This window comes from Phocoena phocoena, chromosome 12, assembly GCF_963924675.1.
Source record: "Phocoena phocoena chromosome 12, mPhoPho1.1, whole genome shotgun sequence".
Lineage (NCBI taxonomy): Eukaryota > Metazoa > Chordata > Mammalia > Artiodactyla > Phocoenidae > Phocoena > Phocoena phocoena.
This window is the reverse complement of record NC_089230.1, coordinates 39,694,515-39,711,597: the sequence shown is the minus strand read 5'-3', so window position 1 is coordinate 39,711,597 and position 17,083 is coordinate 39,694,515. Positions and strand designations below refer to the sequence as shown.

The 17,083-nt window shown below is 39.4% G+C and overlaps 1 protein-coding gene across 1 annotated transcript; it reads left to right on the top strand.

Annotated features, from left to right (window-relative positions):
* Positions 1 to 2,722: 2,722 nt before the first annotated feature.
* On the top strand, positions 2,723 to 16,282 carry GJA1 (gap junction protein alpha 1). Its single transcript, XM_065888532.1, has 2 exons — positions 2,723 to 2,910; positions 13,372 to 16,282. The coding sequence occupies exon 2, from the start codon at positions 13,388 to 13,390 to the stop codon at positions 14,531 to 14,533; it is 1,146 nt and encodes a 381-aa protein (XP_065744604.1). The 5' UTR covers positions 2,723 to 2,910; positions 13,372 to 13,387; the 3' UTR covers positions 14,534 to 16,282.
* The last annotated feature ends 801 nt before the right edge of the window (positions 16,283 to 17,083 follow it).

Below are 17,083 nucleotides of genomic sequence, written 5' to 3'. Positions count from 1 at the left end.
ACGATTCTGAAAAATAGTCTACTCTTCACTGTGCCAATAATGTGTGTCTCTCAATACACAGAGCAACATGGATAAAACGGAGTCCAAGGCCTGGCTCATGGTGGCACCTAAAGAAATTCTGCAGAGGACAGAACTCTAAGTGACTGTCCCTCATCTCTCAAAGAGCAGTGTTGCCTAGCACATCAGGCCGCATCCGTTTCTTCTGCATAGACAGGGCCTGGCAGTCAGAGAATATACAGTTCTGAAAAGTCAGTGTTTATACTAATGAAATGGCATTGGCATTTTTAAGAATATGAGAAAAACATTAAAAAAAAGCTATCCCACAATTTTTGCAAAAGATTCCGATGGAGATAAGCTTCTAAGGTCAGATGAATGGGATACTTTAAAAAATGTATATTATTGGTCAAAATACAACTCACCAGCACTGCTACAGTGTGAAGTATAATAGGAGTTGCTGCTAGACATTTGGAGAAGCTTCGAGGGGTCCACGAAAGGTAACTGTTGTCAATGTTCCAACAAGGAAGCCATTCAGCGGCCCAGGTCTTCTTGAGCACTCTTACTCATAGGATCAAATCTTGGTGGCATTATTCCAAAAGAAGAGAAGATCACATAGACTGTCTTCATCTTTTATAAAAGATTTTGTGGAAATCACTTTAGAAATAAAAGATATAGTACAGTCCATATGTTAGGAGAACTTATTATTTAATTGCTGGCTAATGCTATGACTAATCTCTTTGGCTTAGAAAATGGTTCAAGCAATTTCCATGAGTAACTTATTTTGGTATAAAGAAGTTCTTTCTTTCTCTTTCCAGTTGGTCACATAAGCAATAGACTAAAAAGAAAAGGTTCCAGAATACTTAGATAACAATTTCATTTTATACACCTAACAAAACAGAATTGGAAATAAACACAACTTTTCATTTAAAAAAACCCCTGTTATAGAATAGCCAATTGCAACTTTTCTTTCATGTAACGAATTCTGAATTAGCATTTTAGGAAATTTTTAAAAATAAAATGGATGATTTCAGTAATCATTGTACTTGATAAATCCTTTTACAAAAGTAAACCAAATATTTACGTAAATTAAATGAAGCATAGACTTTTTTTTTAAGGGGGAGGGAAAGCAGATTTTCTTAAAATAAAAAGAATAAATTACATTTTCGTGAATGTGTCCTGAATCAAAGGAAGTAATTTTTAGTTAGGACAAAACAATAAACTCATTTGAAGGAAAGGACAATGTAAATCCAAGACCAAAACAATATTTATGGATTGCTGAGCATGAAAACTTGAAAGTCAGATTATAATTTCCATTTCTTTTTTCCCCTTCTTTAACATAAAGAAAAATGTACCCTTAGAAATAACATAGCCAGCAAATAAGAGAGCAAAACTCTGTCTTAACACTACAACATTTCAAAAGGTGTTTTATTACTTATTTCAATGAATTGAAACTTAGGGAGAGGTATCTATCAGAAAATATTTGCCATCCTCTCCTTTTCTGATATCTGTACTACTGAGAAGAGTAAAGAGTATTAAGGCTGGATGTGTTTGCTTTGTTTCCAAAAAATAATGATCAAGAGATTTCCCTGCCCAACCTCAGGAGCATCACTGAAGCCAGTTTATGGGAATTGTCCTACCACAGCCCTTTAGTATGGCATCTGGAGAGTCCTCAAAGGACCTACCCACTCTAAGATTGAGGCCACATGACTCAGGCTATTATAAACCCTAATGCGGAGTGCTGAAGAGGGAGGACCATGGAAGTAGTGGAAAAGCACATAAAAATTATATGCAGACCTCTGCTGTCATCAGGCAGAAAACTATCCAGTGGGTTTTAGAGAGGGAGATGGTCTCAAGAAAGGTTGATAGTTTTGGGACCCACTTAATGCCAACTTAACATATGAGTATTTCATAAAAATATCCTGACATTTCACTACAAAAGAGATTTCATTTTTAGTGAGTTGGCATGAATGGGGCTGAGATATTATAAATCTTCAGTTCCCTGGAGATCTGGCAGAGGTTAGATATCAAGATTTTCACAGTCAAAATGTATTATATATTATACAGTTATAACTATTGTTACATAAAACTACATTGGTTTTGCTAAACTGCAGTAAAGAATAAAATTCAAAGCAGTCACGGGGATGGAAGGTGGATTTGGGATGGGCATACCACCATAAAATGTTCATTTCTGACATTTCTCTCTCCCATCTCCATTTCCTCTGTTCACTGTCCCTACTTAAACTAAGAGGAAAGGAATTAGCTCATCAAATAACTCACTCACACGCACCTTTATCTTCACACACCTTGGCCAGTAGGAAACAAGTATGCCTTGGCTATACTCTTTTCCACCACATTAATTTACTGTAATATTACAGTAAGTAAAATTTTAGAAAAGGTAGTAATATTCTAAAATACACTGCTTTTTATCATCCCTGGACTTTTGGTGAAAAAAGCGCTAACTAAAACCCATAATTGTTTTTGTAAGGAGCAACTACAAACACGTCTCTAATGCTATTTCATTTCTCTAGTCAGCAGATTTAAAGTACAGCTTTATCCGGGCTGGTTACTCCTCTTTGCTTCTTCTCCCCCACCCTTCCACATTCGCCGGCCTCCTCTCCACTCTCCTGCCCGCCTTTCCTCTTCCCCGCCCCTTTCTTTTAGTCCCTCCTCCTTGTTGAGTCAGTGGCTTGAAACTTTTAAAAGCTCTGTGCTCCAAGTAAGAAAAAAGCTTTTATGAGGTATCAGCACTTTTCTTTCATTAGGGGGAAGGAGTGAGGAAAGTACCAAATAGCTGCAGACTTTTAAACTTTAAATAGACAGGTCTGAGGGCCTGGACTTGTTTTTGCATTTGACTTCATTCTCTGAGGAGTTCAATCACTTGGCGTGACTACTTCACTTCTTTCAAGAGAAACAGTAAGTTTTTTAAAAAGATCTTTACCTATTCCTTTCTTTTTCTACAAGAAAAACTTTTCTAAAGTTTTAAAATTTGTTAAATGTAGCTTTCACATGATATTGTAAAGGGAATGATGAACTTGAAAGTGTCTATAGTTTTAAACTTAAAATTGAACTTACGGTATTTACTTTTTGACTGTTAAAAAGTTTTCTTTTAATAATGCAACAGGTAAATAAGATTCAGATCTTTCTGATTAGAGTCAGAATATTAGAATAAAGTTACTGGATATTTGGTTCTCCATTTTAGAGGATAATTTTACTTTTTTGGGTAATCAGTAATAGTCTAGGTGCTTTGTAACTTTGAGGGGGGCGGGGTTAGGGGGCCTAGGTTGGGGGTTTGACTGACAACAGCAGAAAAATCAAAGTGCAAATTTGCTTAGTGTGCTTGCTATAGAATTCTACTCTTTGTACTTTTTCATATGGAAATCTTGATTGATGTTCTATATCCTTGCAAAGCAAACTTCTTAACAAAGTGCTTTGTTAAGACGTTGCTGCTTGACTTCCACGTGGTCCCTCCCTAGAATTTTACCCGGTAAACAAAAAGGTATGAAAATCAGAGCTGTAATATTGAGGTTCTTAGAGCAACAGTAAAGGGTTACTTTGTATTAGCACCCACTATGCAAAAATCTTGAGACCCTCAGGAGAGCCACCACTGAGTCGACCACGCTGGCGGTTCAGGAGGTGAAATCCCTTGAATGGGTGGTGGTTACTTAACAAAGCATTAACAGAGAGAGAACGGACGTTTAGAAGAGACTATATGCCAGGGTGCATTTCCAAAACGGTCTCCTAAGACAGGGGCTCCTAGAAAGAATAGGAAACGAAATTTGTTAAATCGGCGCCTTAGAGGGAGCTACCTCTCCCCAGCCCCACGCCCCCGCCGCCTTCCGCTTGTCCGAACCTGTAGCAGACTTCAGAGCTCTTGGGCAACATTTTTGAGTTTGAGCCGCAGGGTGCGGTGCTGCCAGTAGGCAAAGATAACACTGATTTGTTATTTTAAAGGGCTCAGTTTCTTACGTGCTCTTATGGGTAACACACATTCTGTTAGCCAGAAATGCAACCGTGCGTTTTCGTGTCCGGTAGGGATTTTGTCTGTTCTAACTCCACAGACTAATTAGTTTAAATTCTTGGTGTGACCCTGCAGTTTGAAGTATTTGCACCAGAGAATGCTGAAAAGCAAATAAAAATGAACGCTTTGCGGAACGAGGACGGGGGCCTGGGGCCGGGAGGGCTCGGGGAGCCTCCTGCCATCTTATCATCTGCCCGGCTCGCCCGGGGCTCCTGCACTAACGAGCCTCCGCGCTTTTGAAACGTTTGCCGAGAAGTTTTCCTCAAATCCTCACGGTCAAACCCAGCGCAGGTCCGAGTTCCGCCACTGGAAAGGAAGGGGGAGGGGGAGAGATGGACTGTGGCCAAATGGTAAAAGAAGAGCAAGTGATTAATTGAATTAAATGTGTCAATCTAATTTCCCTTCCAAAACCCGCACCCGCAGTGTCCTTTTTTTTTTTTTTTTTTTTGTAACTTGTTGAATGCTACTGTATAAACCATAAGGAAATCTGAGTACCTTGGGAATTACAAGTGCCTAAATGGCACTTGTAACTCTTCTGTAAATTCTCAAAACTTCCCAAGATAGGGATGGGGTGGGGAGAGCGGAGGAAGCCCCATAATGAAATGAGTAAAGAGCTCATGACGTGTCCAGAGGCAGATCAGAATTCGGAAACTCAAACCTTGAGTTCCCAGCAGCGGCTCGCCCACCCTTATCCTCTTGGCTGGCCATCCAGATGTTTACAGAGCATCTCTGATAAAGCTTATCAAAAGCTCTCCTTGACCAACCTCATCCTCACCCTAGGGCGTGCCTGTGTTTCTCTCCAGGAGTACAAAGTGGGGGTGGGAAGAGGAGAGCTATAAACTGTTGGAAAAATAGACGTGGCTTTATTTGGAGGTGGGTTTAATTTCTTCTGCTTCCCAAACCAAGCTGGTAATGAAAAGATGCTTAATCTCACCCTCTGATAATTGGGCACACTTGAACTCAGTCTAAAATGCCTCAGGCAGTTTGAAGAGTAGATTATGAAAAATTTTTAAAAAGCCTAACTTATACAAGGATTGCCAAGAATAAAATCCTGCAATAATGCAGAGACCTCATTAAATTAACCCTGTCTCAAATAATGAAAAAAGCCAAGTAGAAAACCCTTCAGGAGAAAGGATAATTCTTCTATGTAGGCCAGATTGCCAGAAGGTTACTCTGTCCTAGCAGTGTGTATGTCTGGTGCTTTGTAGTTTCCAAAGTCAGTATAGTTATCACCTGTCCTTTGCCTGGAAAATGCAGTGGTAATGCTTTGATCCTACTCTCTTCACTGTTTAAATATGTTCCACATTTTTCTACTACCTTTTATAGTTTATCAATGCCACTCCATTCACTCAATTCCTGGCCCTTTACAGTGTAATTCTTACATTGCTGACCCTGGGAAACACAGTTCCAAGCAAGTGTCTGAAAGGGTGTGTTTTCAGATATCGAGAGTTGTTTTGTTACGTACATGTTTCCAGTTCATGCGTAGAGAAGGATGGAAACCTCACATTACAGTGCATTCCTTCATTTCTCTGATGATATCCAGAGGGGTAGCTTGGTATGAGCCTCAGAGCCTCTGTATGATACTGAGGGAAGGGAATGAGGAAAGTCACCAGTGATTAATACCTTCTACTCCACCTTTCCTGTTCTGATCTGACTTCCCTTCAAGATTCTTAATTGTTTGAATAGATTGTTGGAGCATATTCACACACGTTAAGTTGGTTCAGCTCTAGGGAGACAAGTTATTAATTATCTAGTGTTTACCATTAATGTCAATATTCAGTATAGATGAGTCGAGTTTAAAAAAATATCCCCAGAATGTCTCCTCAACGGGAGTCCCCCCCCCAACCTCCTTCGGGTAACTACCTAAATTCTTCACTTTGTCTCCACTTTGCCTGTCTAGATTCACCATTTGGCTATGTATGTACATACTGTCTTTTGCCAAAGTTAAAACACAAACCAGGGTGAGCCATATATATATATATATATATATATATATATATATATATACACACATATATATATATACACACATATATATATACACATATATATATATAAATTTTTTCTTTAAGAATTTCTTAACTTTCAATAACTTGCACATCCAAGCTTTCCTAGCTTTCTAAATAGTTTCTTAAAAATATGTGCTTTGGGACTTCCCTGGCGGTCCAGTGGTTAAGACGCCGCACTTCCACTGCAGGGGGCACGGATTTGATCCCTGGTCAGGGAACTAAGATCCCACATGCCACGCAGGATAGCCAAAAAAAAATGTGTTTTATGGAATGTTTAAAAGTTACAGTAATATAGAAAATATATAGTGTTTTTTAGCAATTTCTGTAAGGCAGATACATTCTATAGTTTATGACTTTTTCCATGATTTAGAGGAGATGCCTCCAAATAGAAACACAAAGACCCTCTTCATGGTCTTTTCTCCATATTAATTGATAAAGGGTAAATTCCTCCTTCTCATAAATCTCTTTGAGGTTGCTAAAATAGCGATATTGTACTCATTACAGGAGCATCTAGAAAACTAATTTTGATTACCATTAGGCAAATGTTAATCACTTCTTAGTTGCTATTTTGCTAAAGAAAGGATGCCAAAGTTAGAAAATAAGTGGGCTATATCTATATCTAAAATTCATTTAAAGAGTAATAGCTAAACTTTATTGAGCTTTTATTACGAGCTTCATGTGCATAAGATATTCATTCAATGCTCATTAAGGAAAATAGACTGCTCTTAATCAATACACTTGTGAGGGCTCTAAGAGTGTGTTTATATGATGACAAAATAACTAGGCTGTTCAATAAAAATAGTAAATTTGGAGGTGACATTTGGGGGAAGCACCAAAACTGATAGAAATAGCGTTATTTTAAAGTCCATCCAATCACAATCTAAGAACATGGTTTTTAGCCTGCAGCTTCTGACTTAGGCTCTTTCCTCTAGCACCCCTCAAGTGACCATTAGAAACTTCCATTAGTAGGGGAGTTGAGTGGTAGCTATCGGACTAGGGGAGGGGATTGTCTCTTTGGATGGAGTCCCTCACTCCTCAACTCCCATCTCATCTCATTGTTCTGTGGAGGCTGATGTGTGCTGACAGGGTGATGAAAAAGGGTGAGGGCCATGGAAAGAAGGCTTGTTAGTGTGTTCCCCATCCTACCTCCCTCAAAAAAGCAATGCCACACATCAGATACCTGCAGAAATGTAGCAGTATTTCACTCTTTACAAAGGAATCTAAGGCTAATCAGGGAGCCATGAGACAGAATTTTAAATAGAACAGAGGTTTACACGGAATAGGTTTGATACATCACAGAGTTAGGCTAACTACCCAGGTATAAGGAAGCAAAGGTTGTATATTACCTGATGAACTGGGAAGATACATTTTCTTTTTTTTTTTTTTTTTTTTTTTTTGCGATATGCGGGCCTCTCACTGTTGGGGCCTCTCCCGTTACGGAGCACAGGCTCCGGACACACAGGCCCAGCCGCTCTGCGGCATGTGGGATCTTCCTGGACCGGGGCACGAACCCACGTCCCCTGCCTTGGCAGGTGGACTCTCAACCACTGCGCCACCAGGGAAGCCCTGGGAAGATACATTTTCTATGGTACTGATTCAAATCACTTAACATCCTAACATACACTCAAACTATATAGAGATGCTATATTAACCAGGGTTGATATCAGCTGTTATTCTTCTGTTCCGAGCCCCAATCTTACCCCGAGATTTATCATTCTTGAAATAAACACAAGTTTTAACAGATTATTTCTTCTATTGCAAGGCACTGTGGGGTCTCTTTCGGCGACAATTGAATTGTGTAGTCCAGTCAGAATTAGACAGTCAGAATTGGACCGAACAAGGTTTTTTTTTTTGGTGGTGTTGTTTTAAAATCTTAACCTGTAAAACAGCATAATAGTGAAACTGCATAAATGTCTATGATACCTGGTGCAGTTCTGCAAGAATCCCAAATCACTATGACCTTGTGTAATAAATTCAAGACCTTGTTTAACAAATTCTTTGTTAAAGAGCCTGTTTTCTTAATTCAGTCATATTGCCTGTTCAGGAATCATTTAAAGTATGTTGTTTCAGACAGTTCTCTGTTACAGCAATTATCACTTGAAAATTTAATAGTCCGTGTAATATGAGATGCTGACAATACCACTTTTTTTTTTTTTTTTTACTGTGGAAGTCTCTTTTTAATTAATTTGAAACTTCAGAAGTTTGGGATATATAACTATAATTAAGAGAGTCCCAAGGAGATAGTAAGCAAACAAACAAAACTGGTGAAACCTAGTACCTTTCTTTGTACAAGCCGCTTTTAATTCATTCAATAGATATTCACTATCTCTTAAATCTTTTAAGCACTGGAGATACAGCAGTGGACAAAAGAAACTCCCTCATGGAGCTCACATTCTAGCTGAGGAAAGCAGATAGTGAAAAGTCCTTGTCATGGAGGCAGACAAACAATAAACAAGTAAATACTTAATGTGCCAAGTAGAGCTAAGGGCCATTAAAAAACAAAAACAGAACAAGGGGAGTAGCAAGTGACAGGCCTAGAGTGCTGGCTGATGAGGTGATACCAGAACAAGCCATGGGGATGGAACCAAGCTGATCAAGGCAGATCGGCTTGTTAGTTTTTCAAGACTGACTGAGGAGAATAGATTGGCGAGCAGGGTAACTAGGGTCTTGACATATAACCTGAAGAAAGATGACAAGTAACCTGATGATGGCTGAGATCAGGCTAAGAGCAGGGGTGGTGGTGAGACTCATAGTCTGTTTTGGGTGGAAGATAAAACCTATAGAATTTGCAGATAGGTTGAATGTAGATTATGTTAATTATGTGTGGGTATGCATATTACCAAAAACACATCTGGCTGTTGTAACTATAGAGGAATGGTCACAACTGAGCCCACTCAAAGACATTTACTGCAAGGGAGAGGGGTTCTTACAAAAATTAAAGAAAAACATTAGGAGAGTTTACAGTTTAGTTTTGGGGCTTATAGTATTTTTTTGTTTGGGCCACACCCTAGGGCATGCTGGCTCCTAGTTCCCCAACCAGGGATTAAACCTGTGCCCCCTGCAGTGGAAGCTTGGAGTCTTAACCACTGGACTGCCAGGGAAGTCCCAAGGGGCTTATAATGTTTGGTTTAGGATATTAGAAACACACACAGTACTTCCGCCCGCCCCACCCCCCAAATCCATTAAGTGGATTTTTATCAGGAAGCACTCCTATTTACCTTTATTTTATTTTAGTTCCCCACTCTCAACTCATTACAGTGTCTCTTCTTGGGAAAATCTTTAAAATTGGGAGTAAATTATATTCTAATTCTCCTAATAATTATTAGAACATTAATGACACAGCAAAGTGTCTAACTTTGGCACAGTGATTTGTTTATATGGCTCTGGAACAGGGGACGGTCAAAAGTAACTTAAAATAGAAGTTTTCTTTTTTCATTTTGAATAAAGCATTTGAGTCCTTGTGCTCTTGAGGAGCAGCCGATGGAGGTGGAGGGACAGGGGGCTGTACAGTAAAGGGTAAGCTCAGTTCCCAGCTGCCCAGAGACCTCTGCTCCCCATACTAACCCTGCCCCCCCATCCCCTGGACCTTTTTAGACACTCAATCCCTTTCTGCTCTCCTGCCATTTCCCCACTCCTAAATATTTTGAATGAGAAACGAGACAGAGCACCAAAAAATGTCAAGAAACATTTGCCTCTTGGCCTGAAAATTTACTTCAGAATCACCTGGTGCATTTGTTTAGAAAAAGAAAAAAAAACAAAAGAATGATTCACAGCCACCCCCCACCCTCACCCCATGATATTCATTCAAACTGGTGAGTGTCAGGAATGTATGTTCTTAACACATGCTGCTAAGTGATTCTGATGCCCTTTGGGAACCTGCAAAGGGCCCAGAGGGTCCTTGGGCGGGTCACACCTGGCGTGACTGGTTTTTGGCTTCTAGTCTAGAGGGCTATGAAGAGCAATGGAAAATGTGATCTAACATGGTACATAGAGGACACAAGAAGGACGGTCCAGCTACTGTCAAGCATATGCTCCTAATGAGAAGTTTGTACAACTCCTTAACCTAGACCTTAATCTACATATAAATTTCCACCCTGGGAACCTAGAGGTGAAGGCATGAATATACAGGATATATGCTCAACTGCCATGATGTTATCATATATCAAATAAGGAATATACCTGTCTCATACTAGTGAATGTGAATGGGGTATATAGTCTGTAAATCAATGTTAGGGATTCTGTAAACATAATTATGACCTCTTCTTATAAAAGGGCATTACTTTTTCAACTATGACTTGGAAAAATGAAAATAATAATGGGGATGAGGGGACAACCAGTTGATAGAACTTTTAATTCACAGCAAAGTGAATGACTACCAAAAAGATAACGGCATTATAAGCCATCACATTAAACATTATCTGATGGTCTCTATGATAGTGCTAATAACAGGTCTCTACATGTTGCAGGATACTAGGTGTCCAATTGGATAATTCATCTCATTCAGATAAAAGAGTATAACTCAGTTAATGCCAATGACAACTGGGTGGCTGCTTAAAGAAAAGACAACTTGGCTACTACCTAGAGAGCTGTCCAGTGACCCAGTTCACATAGTGTGGCACTACAGGGTATTTTTGTGGAATCTCAGAATTGTATGAAACTCAAGTTTTATTTTTCCACAGAGTGTAAAGAAACTTAGTAATTAATTGCCACAAGCATCTACATATTTTACTTTGAATAATGATGAAACACTGACTAAAATGACAACTTCTCAGTGTACCTGAAGCACGTTGTTTTTCTTGAGCTTGATCATCGCGTGAATGTGAAGAGATGTGTGTAGTTTATCATTTTATACTTGATTGTTTTTGTCATTCATCCCCACCCCCGCCCCAAAACTAGAGTATTGAGCAAAAGCAGATGACACTGGCAAAATATTGTAATTCTCTACACAGAATCGGGACCAATTTACACATCATCACATCGAAACTGTCTATTGATAGAGCTTCAAAAATTCTGTTCTATTTGTTTGACCCTCACGGACTGTGCTTCTTCATTCCCAGTGTAGTGTCTTCTGCTAAATTGTAGTTTCTTTCTTTTACATTCTCTCATATCAAACTGTCGGTCAAAGCGAAATTACTGCCTCTCTTCAAGCTTTTCAAGCTTTCCCCTGGCTATTTCACTCCCTTTGTCAGTCCTACAAGCCTTTGTTCTTGTTTGACTGCTCTTTCCATACATCAATTTCACTTTCGCTTCACAATCTAAAATGGCCCTTCCTAGAGGTGAAGCTCCCTTTTTTATGACCACTGGCAGGGGGGCGTTATTTACTGTAACTTGCCCACCCACCTCCAACCTTTACCACTCACCTCCAACCTTTACCCATCACCCACCCCCCCTTTCTTTGGCACCAGTCTCTGGGCTGTCATCAAAAATACTCACTGACTGCTAATTTAGATAGCTGATACATTTTCAGTTTATGGATCAGCCATCTCTTCTTTGTTCCATCCAGGAAATCCCAGGCCAGGTTTCCAATTCATTTTTTTCTGGCCTCTATAGCCAGGAGGTACAGGCATTAGACAGAAATGTAATATTGCTTGGTGGGGAAGAAGATTCCCATGGACCTCATTTACTTCCCACAAGGAGAAGATGGCTTATAGTTTAATACCAGGTGAAAAATTCTTTATATCCAGACAACAAACATATTTCTAGGAAGTCTATATAATCCTACTTTTAGTTATACTATTTTTTTTTTGTGTGTGTGTTACGCAGGCCTCTGTTGTGGCCTCTCCCGTTGCGGAGCACAGGCTCTGGACGCGCAGGCTCAGCGGCCATGGCTCACAGGCCCAGCCGCCCTGTGGCATGTGGGATCTTCCCGGACCGGGTCACGAACCCGTGTCCCCTGCATCGGCAGGCGGACTCTCAACCACTGCGCCACCAGGGAGGACCTAGTTATACTATTTAAAATTCAGTAAGCTCCTGAAAAGTCTTTGCTTTGCTTGTTTTTAATTATTAAATAATCTTTGACTACTTCATCCCATTCTGAACCCTCCAATTACTCTCTGCTGAAAATTAGACTATATTCTCTCTGGCTGCCACATGCAATGTTATTCATTTCTTACCAGATTTCAGCCCCCGCTAAGATTGTATATGTTAAAGCACGGAAACATTTCTGACGTTAACCCGGCTTTGCTATAATTTTAAGACCAGTGTCGTGCATTGGGAAGTCTTGGTCTTGGGATTGAAAGTCTTTTTCTGGCTCTACGGATAGCTGAATATTTCCTATATACTTAAGACCTCAATTTTCATCAGTTAAAAGGACTATTGGCATTAGAAGAATAAATTGAACTAAAAAGCTTTTGGGATTCCTGTCATATCAGCCCCAATAACGGGTAAGTCCTAGGCTTGAGATATCTAGGTATTGATAGGAAGTTAAATAGAGTGCGTGGGCTGAGGGCCCAAAGCCCAGTAAAGGAACTTACTTGTACAGCAATCCAAAGATTAAAACCAATCCTTTTTACTAGAGATAACACTAAAGTTGTCTTTTTATTTCTCAGGCTATAATTAGTATCGAGGTCAATTGGACTCTTACTTGAAATGTGATGTGCATTTAGTCTTGTTTTTTGAAAGTACGTTCCTGCATCTAGGGACACAGTGTGTCAAAATGGTGTGTTTCAGCACAACGTATTTTCCTCTGGGCAGAAGACAGACTTCTGAACCACATGAGTCACTGCTTAAGAAGAAACAGAGAAGTATAAATGACTACACTGTAGAGTATGCACAAATGACACTTGAATTACCAAGGAGAAACATTTCAGGATACAATTAGGAATAAAGTACTATATGTAATAGGAATGAGGTTTGAAAACAGGTTGCATGCATGTGCATGGGTATGGGTGTTCTTACCTCAATTCTTAGGTACCCATGCTTTTTGAATACCACATATCAGCATTTTGCTTGGGTGTGCATGCAGACACAGGCCTATCGGGTAAGAACAGTCCTCTAATTGGACCGTCCAGGGGGATAAAATAAGCAGAGACACTTAGCGCAGACAACTTCTCAAGTCACGTGGTAAGACAGTGGTTGAGCAAGTAATACATCTTCGCAAGGTTAAGATCGCAATTTACTCTGCTGTTTCGAAGATTTAGCGTATCTCAAGAAAATTTGAGAGCTCTTTTCAGGGGAAAATGGAAGAGTTTGCACTTGTGGCTTTTTTGTTTGTTTATTTGTTTGTTTTTGAAGAGCGCTAGAAAGATAGGAGATCTTTTACAGTACTTTGACTGCTGGCTGAAAGAAACTGTATATTAAACTAACAATCTGTGGCCTATGATCATTTAGTTGTCTTTTTCTTTTCAGGTGGTGCCCAGGCAACATGGGGGACTGGAGTGCCTTAGGCAAACTCCTTGACAAGGTTCAAGCCTATTCTACCGCTGGAGGGAAGGTGTGGCTGTCAGTCCTTTTCATTTTCCGAATCCTGCTACTGGGAACAGCAGTTGAGTCAGCCTGGGGTGATGAGCAGTCTGCCTTTCGCTGTAACACTCAACAACCTGGTTGTGAAAACGTCTGCTATGACAAATCTTTCCCAATCTCTCATGTGCGTTTCTGGGTCCTGCAGATCATATTTGTGTCTGTTCCCACACTCTTGTACCTGGCTCATGTGTTCTACGTGATGCGAAAGGAAGAGAAACTGAACAAGAAAGAGGAGGAACTCAAAGCCCAAACTGATGATAGGAATTTGGAGATGCACTTGAAGCAGATTGAAATAAAGAAGTTCAAGTATGGCATCGAAGAGCATGGCAAGGTGAAAATGCGAGGGGGTTTGCTGCGAACCTACATCATCAGTATCCTCTTCAAGTCTGTCTTTGAGGTAGCCTTCCTGCTGATCCAGTGGTACGTCTATGGATTCAGTTTGAGTGCTGTTTACACTTGTAAAAGAGATCCCTGCCCGCATCAGGTGGACTGCTTCCTTTCTCGTCCCACAGAGAAAACCATCTTCATCATCTTCATGCTGGTCGTGTCCTTGGTGTCTCTTGGCTTGAACATCATCGAACTCTTCTATGTCTTCTTCAAGGGTGTTAAGGATCGCGTGAAGGGAAAGAATGATCCTTACCACACTACCAGCAGCCCACTGAACCACGCCAAAGACTGTGGATCTCCAAAATATGCTTATTTCAATGGCTGCTCCTCCCCAACCGCTCCCCTCTCACCCATGTCTCCTCCCGGGTACAAGCTGGTTACCGGAGACAGAAACAATTCTTCCTGTCGCAATTACAACAAACAAGCAAGTGAGCAAAACTGGGCTAATTACAGTGCAGAACAAAATCGAATGGGGCAGGCAGGAAGCACCATCTCTAACTCCCACGCACAGCCTTTTGATTTCCCTGATGACCACCAGAATTCTAAAAAGCTCGATGCTGGCCATGAACTACAGCCTCTAGCCATTGTGGACCAGCGACCTTCCAGCAGAGCCAGCAGTCGTGCCAGCAGCCGACCTCGGCCTGATGACCTAGAGATCTAGGTCCAGTCTTAAGAGTATAAAGATTCCACTCAATTGTGGAGAAGAAAAAGGTGCTATAGAAAGTGCACCTTAGGTGTTCATTTTTTTTCCAGTGGAGGTGGTACTCAACAGCCTTGTCACGAGGCTTAGAAAACACAAAGACATTAGAATACCTGGTTCACTGGGGGTGTTAGGGATAGGCAGGTGGAGAGGGAAGGGATGAGGGAGGTACATGTTGGTATTTAATGTAGTTGATTCAAAGAACTTAAATTTTAAATAAAAGTTGCATTAGGTGATCCATAGTTAAGGGCTTTTTCTTCCCCACACACCCTTAAGAATACTTCTGTGTATGTGAAAGAGTGGGTGGGTGATATTTTTGGTTAAATACTTTTTTGTTTTACCAAGAAACTGAAATAACTTTAGCCAGGAGAAAATACTTCCTGAACATCCTACTTCTCTTTATCAAGAAGAAGACAGAGGATTGTCCTTATGTCCCTGCTAAAACATTCCATTGTTAAAATTTGCACTTTGAAGGTAAGCTTTCTAGGCCTGACCCTCCAGGTGTCAATGGACTTGTGCTACTATATTTTTTATTCTTGGTATCAGTTAAAAGTTCAGACACGGCCCACAGAAGAAGACTTTCCATGCATTTGCAAATCTCAGCCAGTTTTACGTACATTCTTTTTTACATCCACGTTATTATTACCATCACTTTGCATCATTCCTCAACTACTATTCACATTCATTTGATGATTTCTGTAGACATTTAAAAAACAGTTGGGATATCACTTACCATTTTTTGAGTTATAGTCAGGGAAGCAAGCCATGCTCAATGTTTAACAATCACTTGTATGTGAATGTGTGTGGAAGAGTGTGTTTTATTTGTCATGTATTGGTACAAGCAGATGCAGTATAAACTCACAAACACAGATTTGAAAATAATGCACACATGGTGTTCAAATTTGAACCTTTCTCATGGATTTTGTGGTGTGGGCCAATATGGTGTTTACATTATATAATTCCTGCTGTGCAAGTAAAGCACATTTTTTTTTTCCCCTAAAATGTTTTTTCTCCATGTGTCCTATTATGGATACTGGTTTTGTTAATTATGATTCTTTTTTTTTTCTTTTTTCTTTTTTTAGAATATAGCAGTAATGCTATTGCTGAAATGAATGATTTTCTTTCTCTGAAATATAATCATTGATGCTTGAATGATAGAATTTTAGTACTGTAAACAGGCTTTAGTACTTAATGTGAGAGACTTAGAAAAAATGCTTAGAGTGGACTATTAAGTGTGCCTAAATGAATTTTGCAGTAACTGGTGTTCTTGGTTTTGTCCTACTTATGCACATTAATTCAGAACTTTTATTCTATCATGAGTTTGACAGTCTTTTGGAGTAACCAGCAACTTTGATGTTTGCACTAAGATTTTATTTGGAATGCAAGAGAGGTTGAAAGAAGTTTCAATAGTACACATGTAACTAATTTATTTGAAATCTATCCTAAAGAAATCTACCAGTTTCTTCAAATGTCTTTTTAAAATTCATCACGGATGATTAGTGAAAATGCAGAGTATCATACTTTTCTTCTTGCATGTCAACTACATAAGCAGTTTTGTACAATGAGAAATACTAATTTGTTTGACATTCCATGTTAAACTACTGTCATGTTCAGCTTCATTGCATGTAATGTAGACCTAGTCCATCTGATCATGTGTTCTGGAGAGTGTTCTTTATTCAATAAAGTTTTAATTTAGTATAAAGATAGCCTTTATATCCCATGTGATTTTTTTTAAAACTTTTATTGCATCAATTCACAATTATCAAAGACATTTCCATTGGTTATGAGGATATGGGCAAATAAGATCCACAAGATTCCAGAATCTTTAAAAGGACAGTATTTATTATTAGCTAGATTCAGTGCAACATTGATTAACATATTTGGATATTTATTCAACAGAGAAGGTAAAGTATTAGAGTGTTGAATTTGGAATATAAAATTAACGAGATGTGTGATAGAGTCTAAAGTGAGTAATTTAGTAGATCCCTACATGACAAGTAAGCATAAAAAGATGAGGGTGCTAAAATTTTAAAGCTATAGGGCCTCCCAGATATAAAAGAATAATGCAGGGTTGGTTTGAGTATGGTTATGCTGTGTGACAAAAGAATGAAATAGATCTATGATTCTATTTTTCCAAGACATTGTGAAAACACAGAAAATATGAATTTTAAAATTCTTAACACCCAAGAAAAATTGAACCATTCATAGGGACAAGAACAATTCTGGGCAACTGATAGTATTGCTGTAATTTAAAATATAAAATGTATTAGCACTTCTAAGTCACATTTCAACAAAGTTTTTTTTTTTTTTTCCACACCATGTGGCATTTGGGATCTTAGTTCCCAGACCAGGGATCAAACCCATGCCCCCTGCAGTGGAAGCACGGAGTCTTAACCACTGACGGCTAGGGAAGTCCCAAAAGCTTTTTAACTTACTAACATTGTTTACATGAACACATCACAAAGCAAACTAGTAAATGCCTGGAACATAAAAATATTACTAGTTTAGGGG

What these genes read in the sequence shown, in the direction of transcription:
- GJA1 (XM_065888532.1), top strand. Translation starts at nt 13,388, where the DNA reads ATGGGGGACTGGAGTGCCTTAGGCAAACTCCTTGACAAGGTTCAAGCC.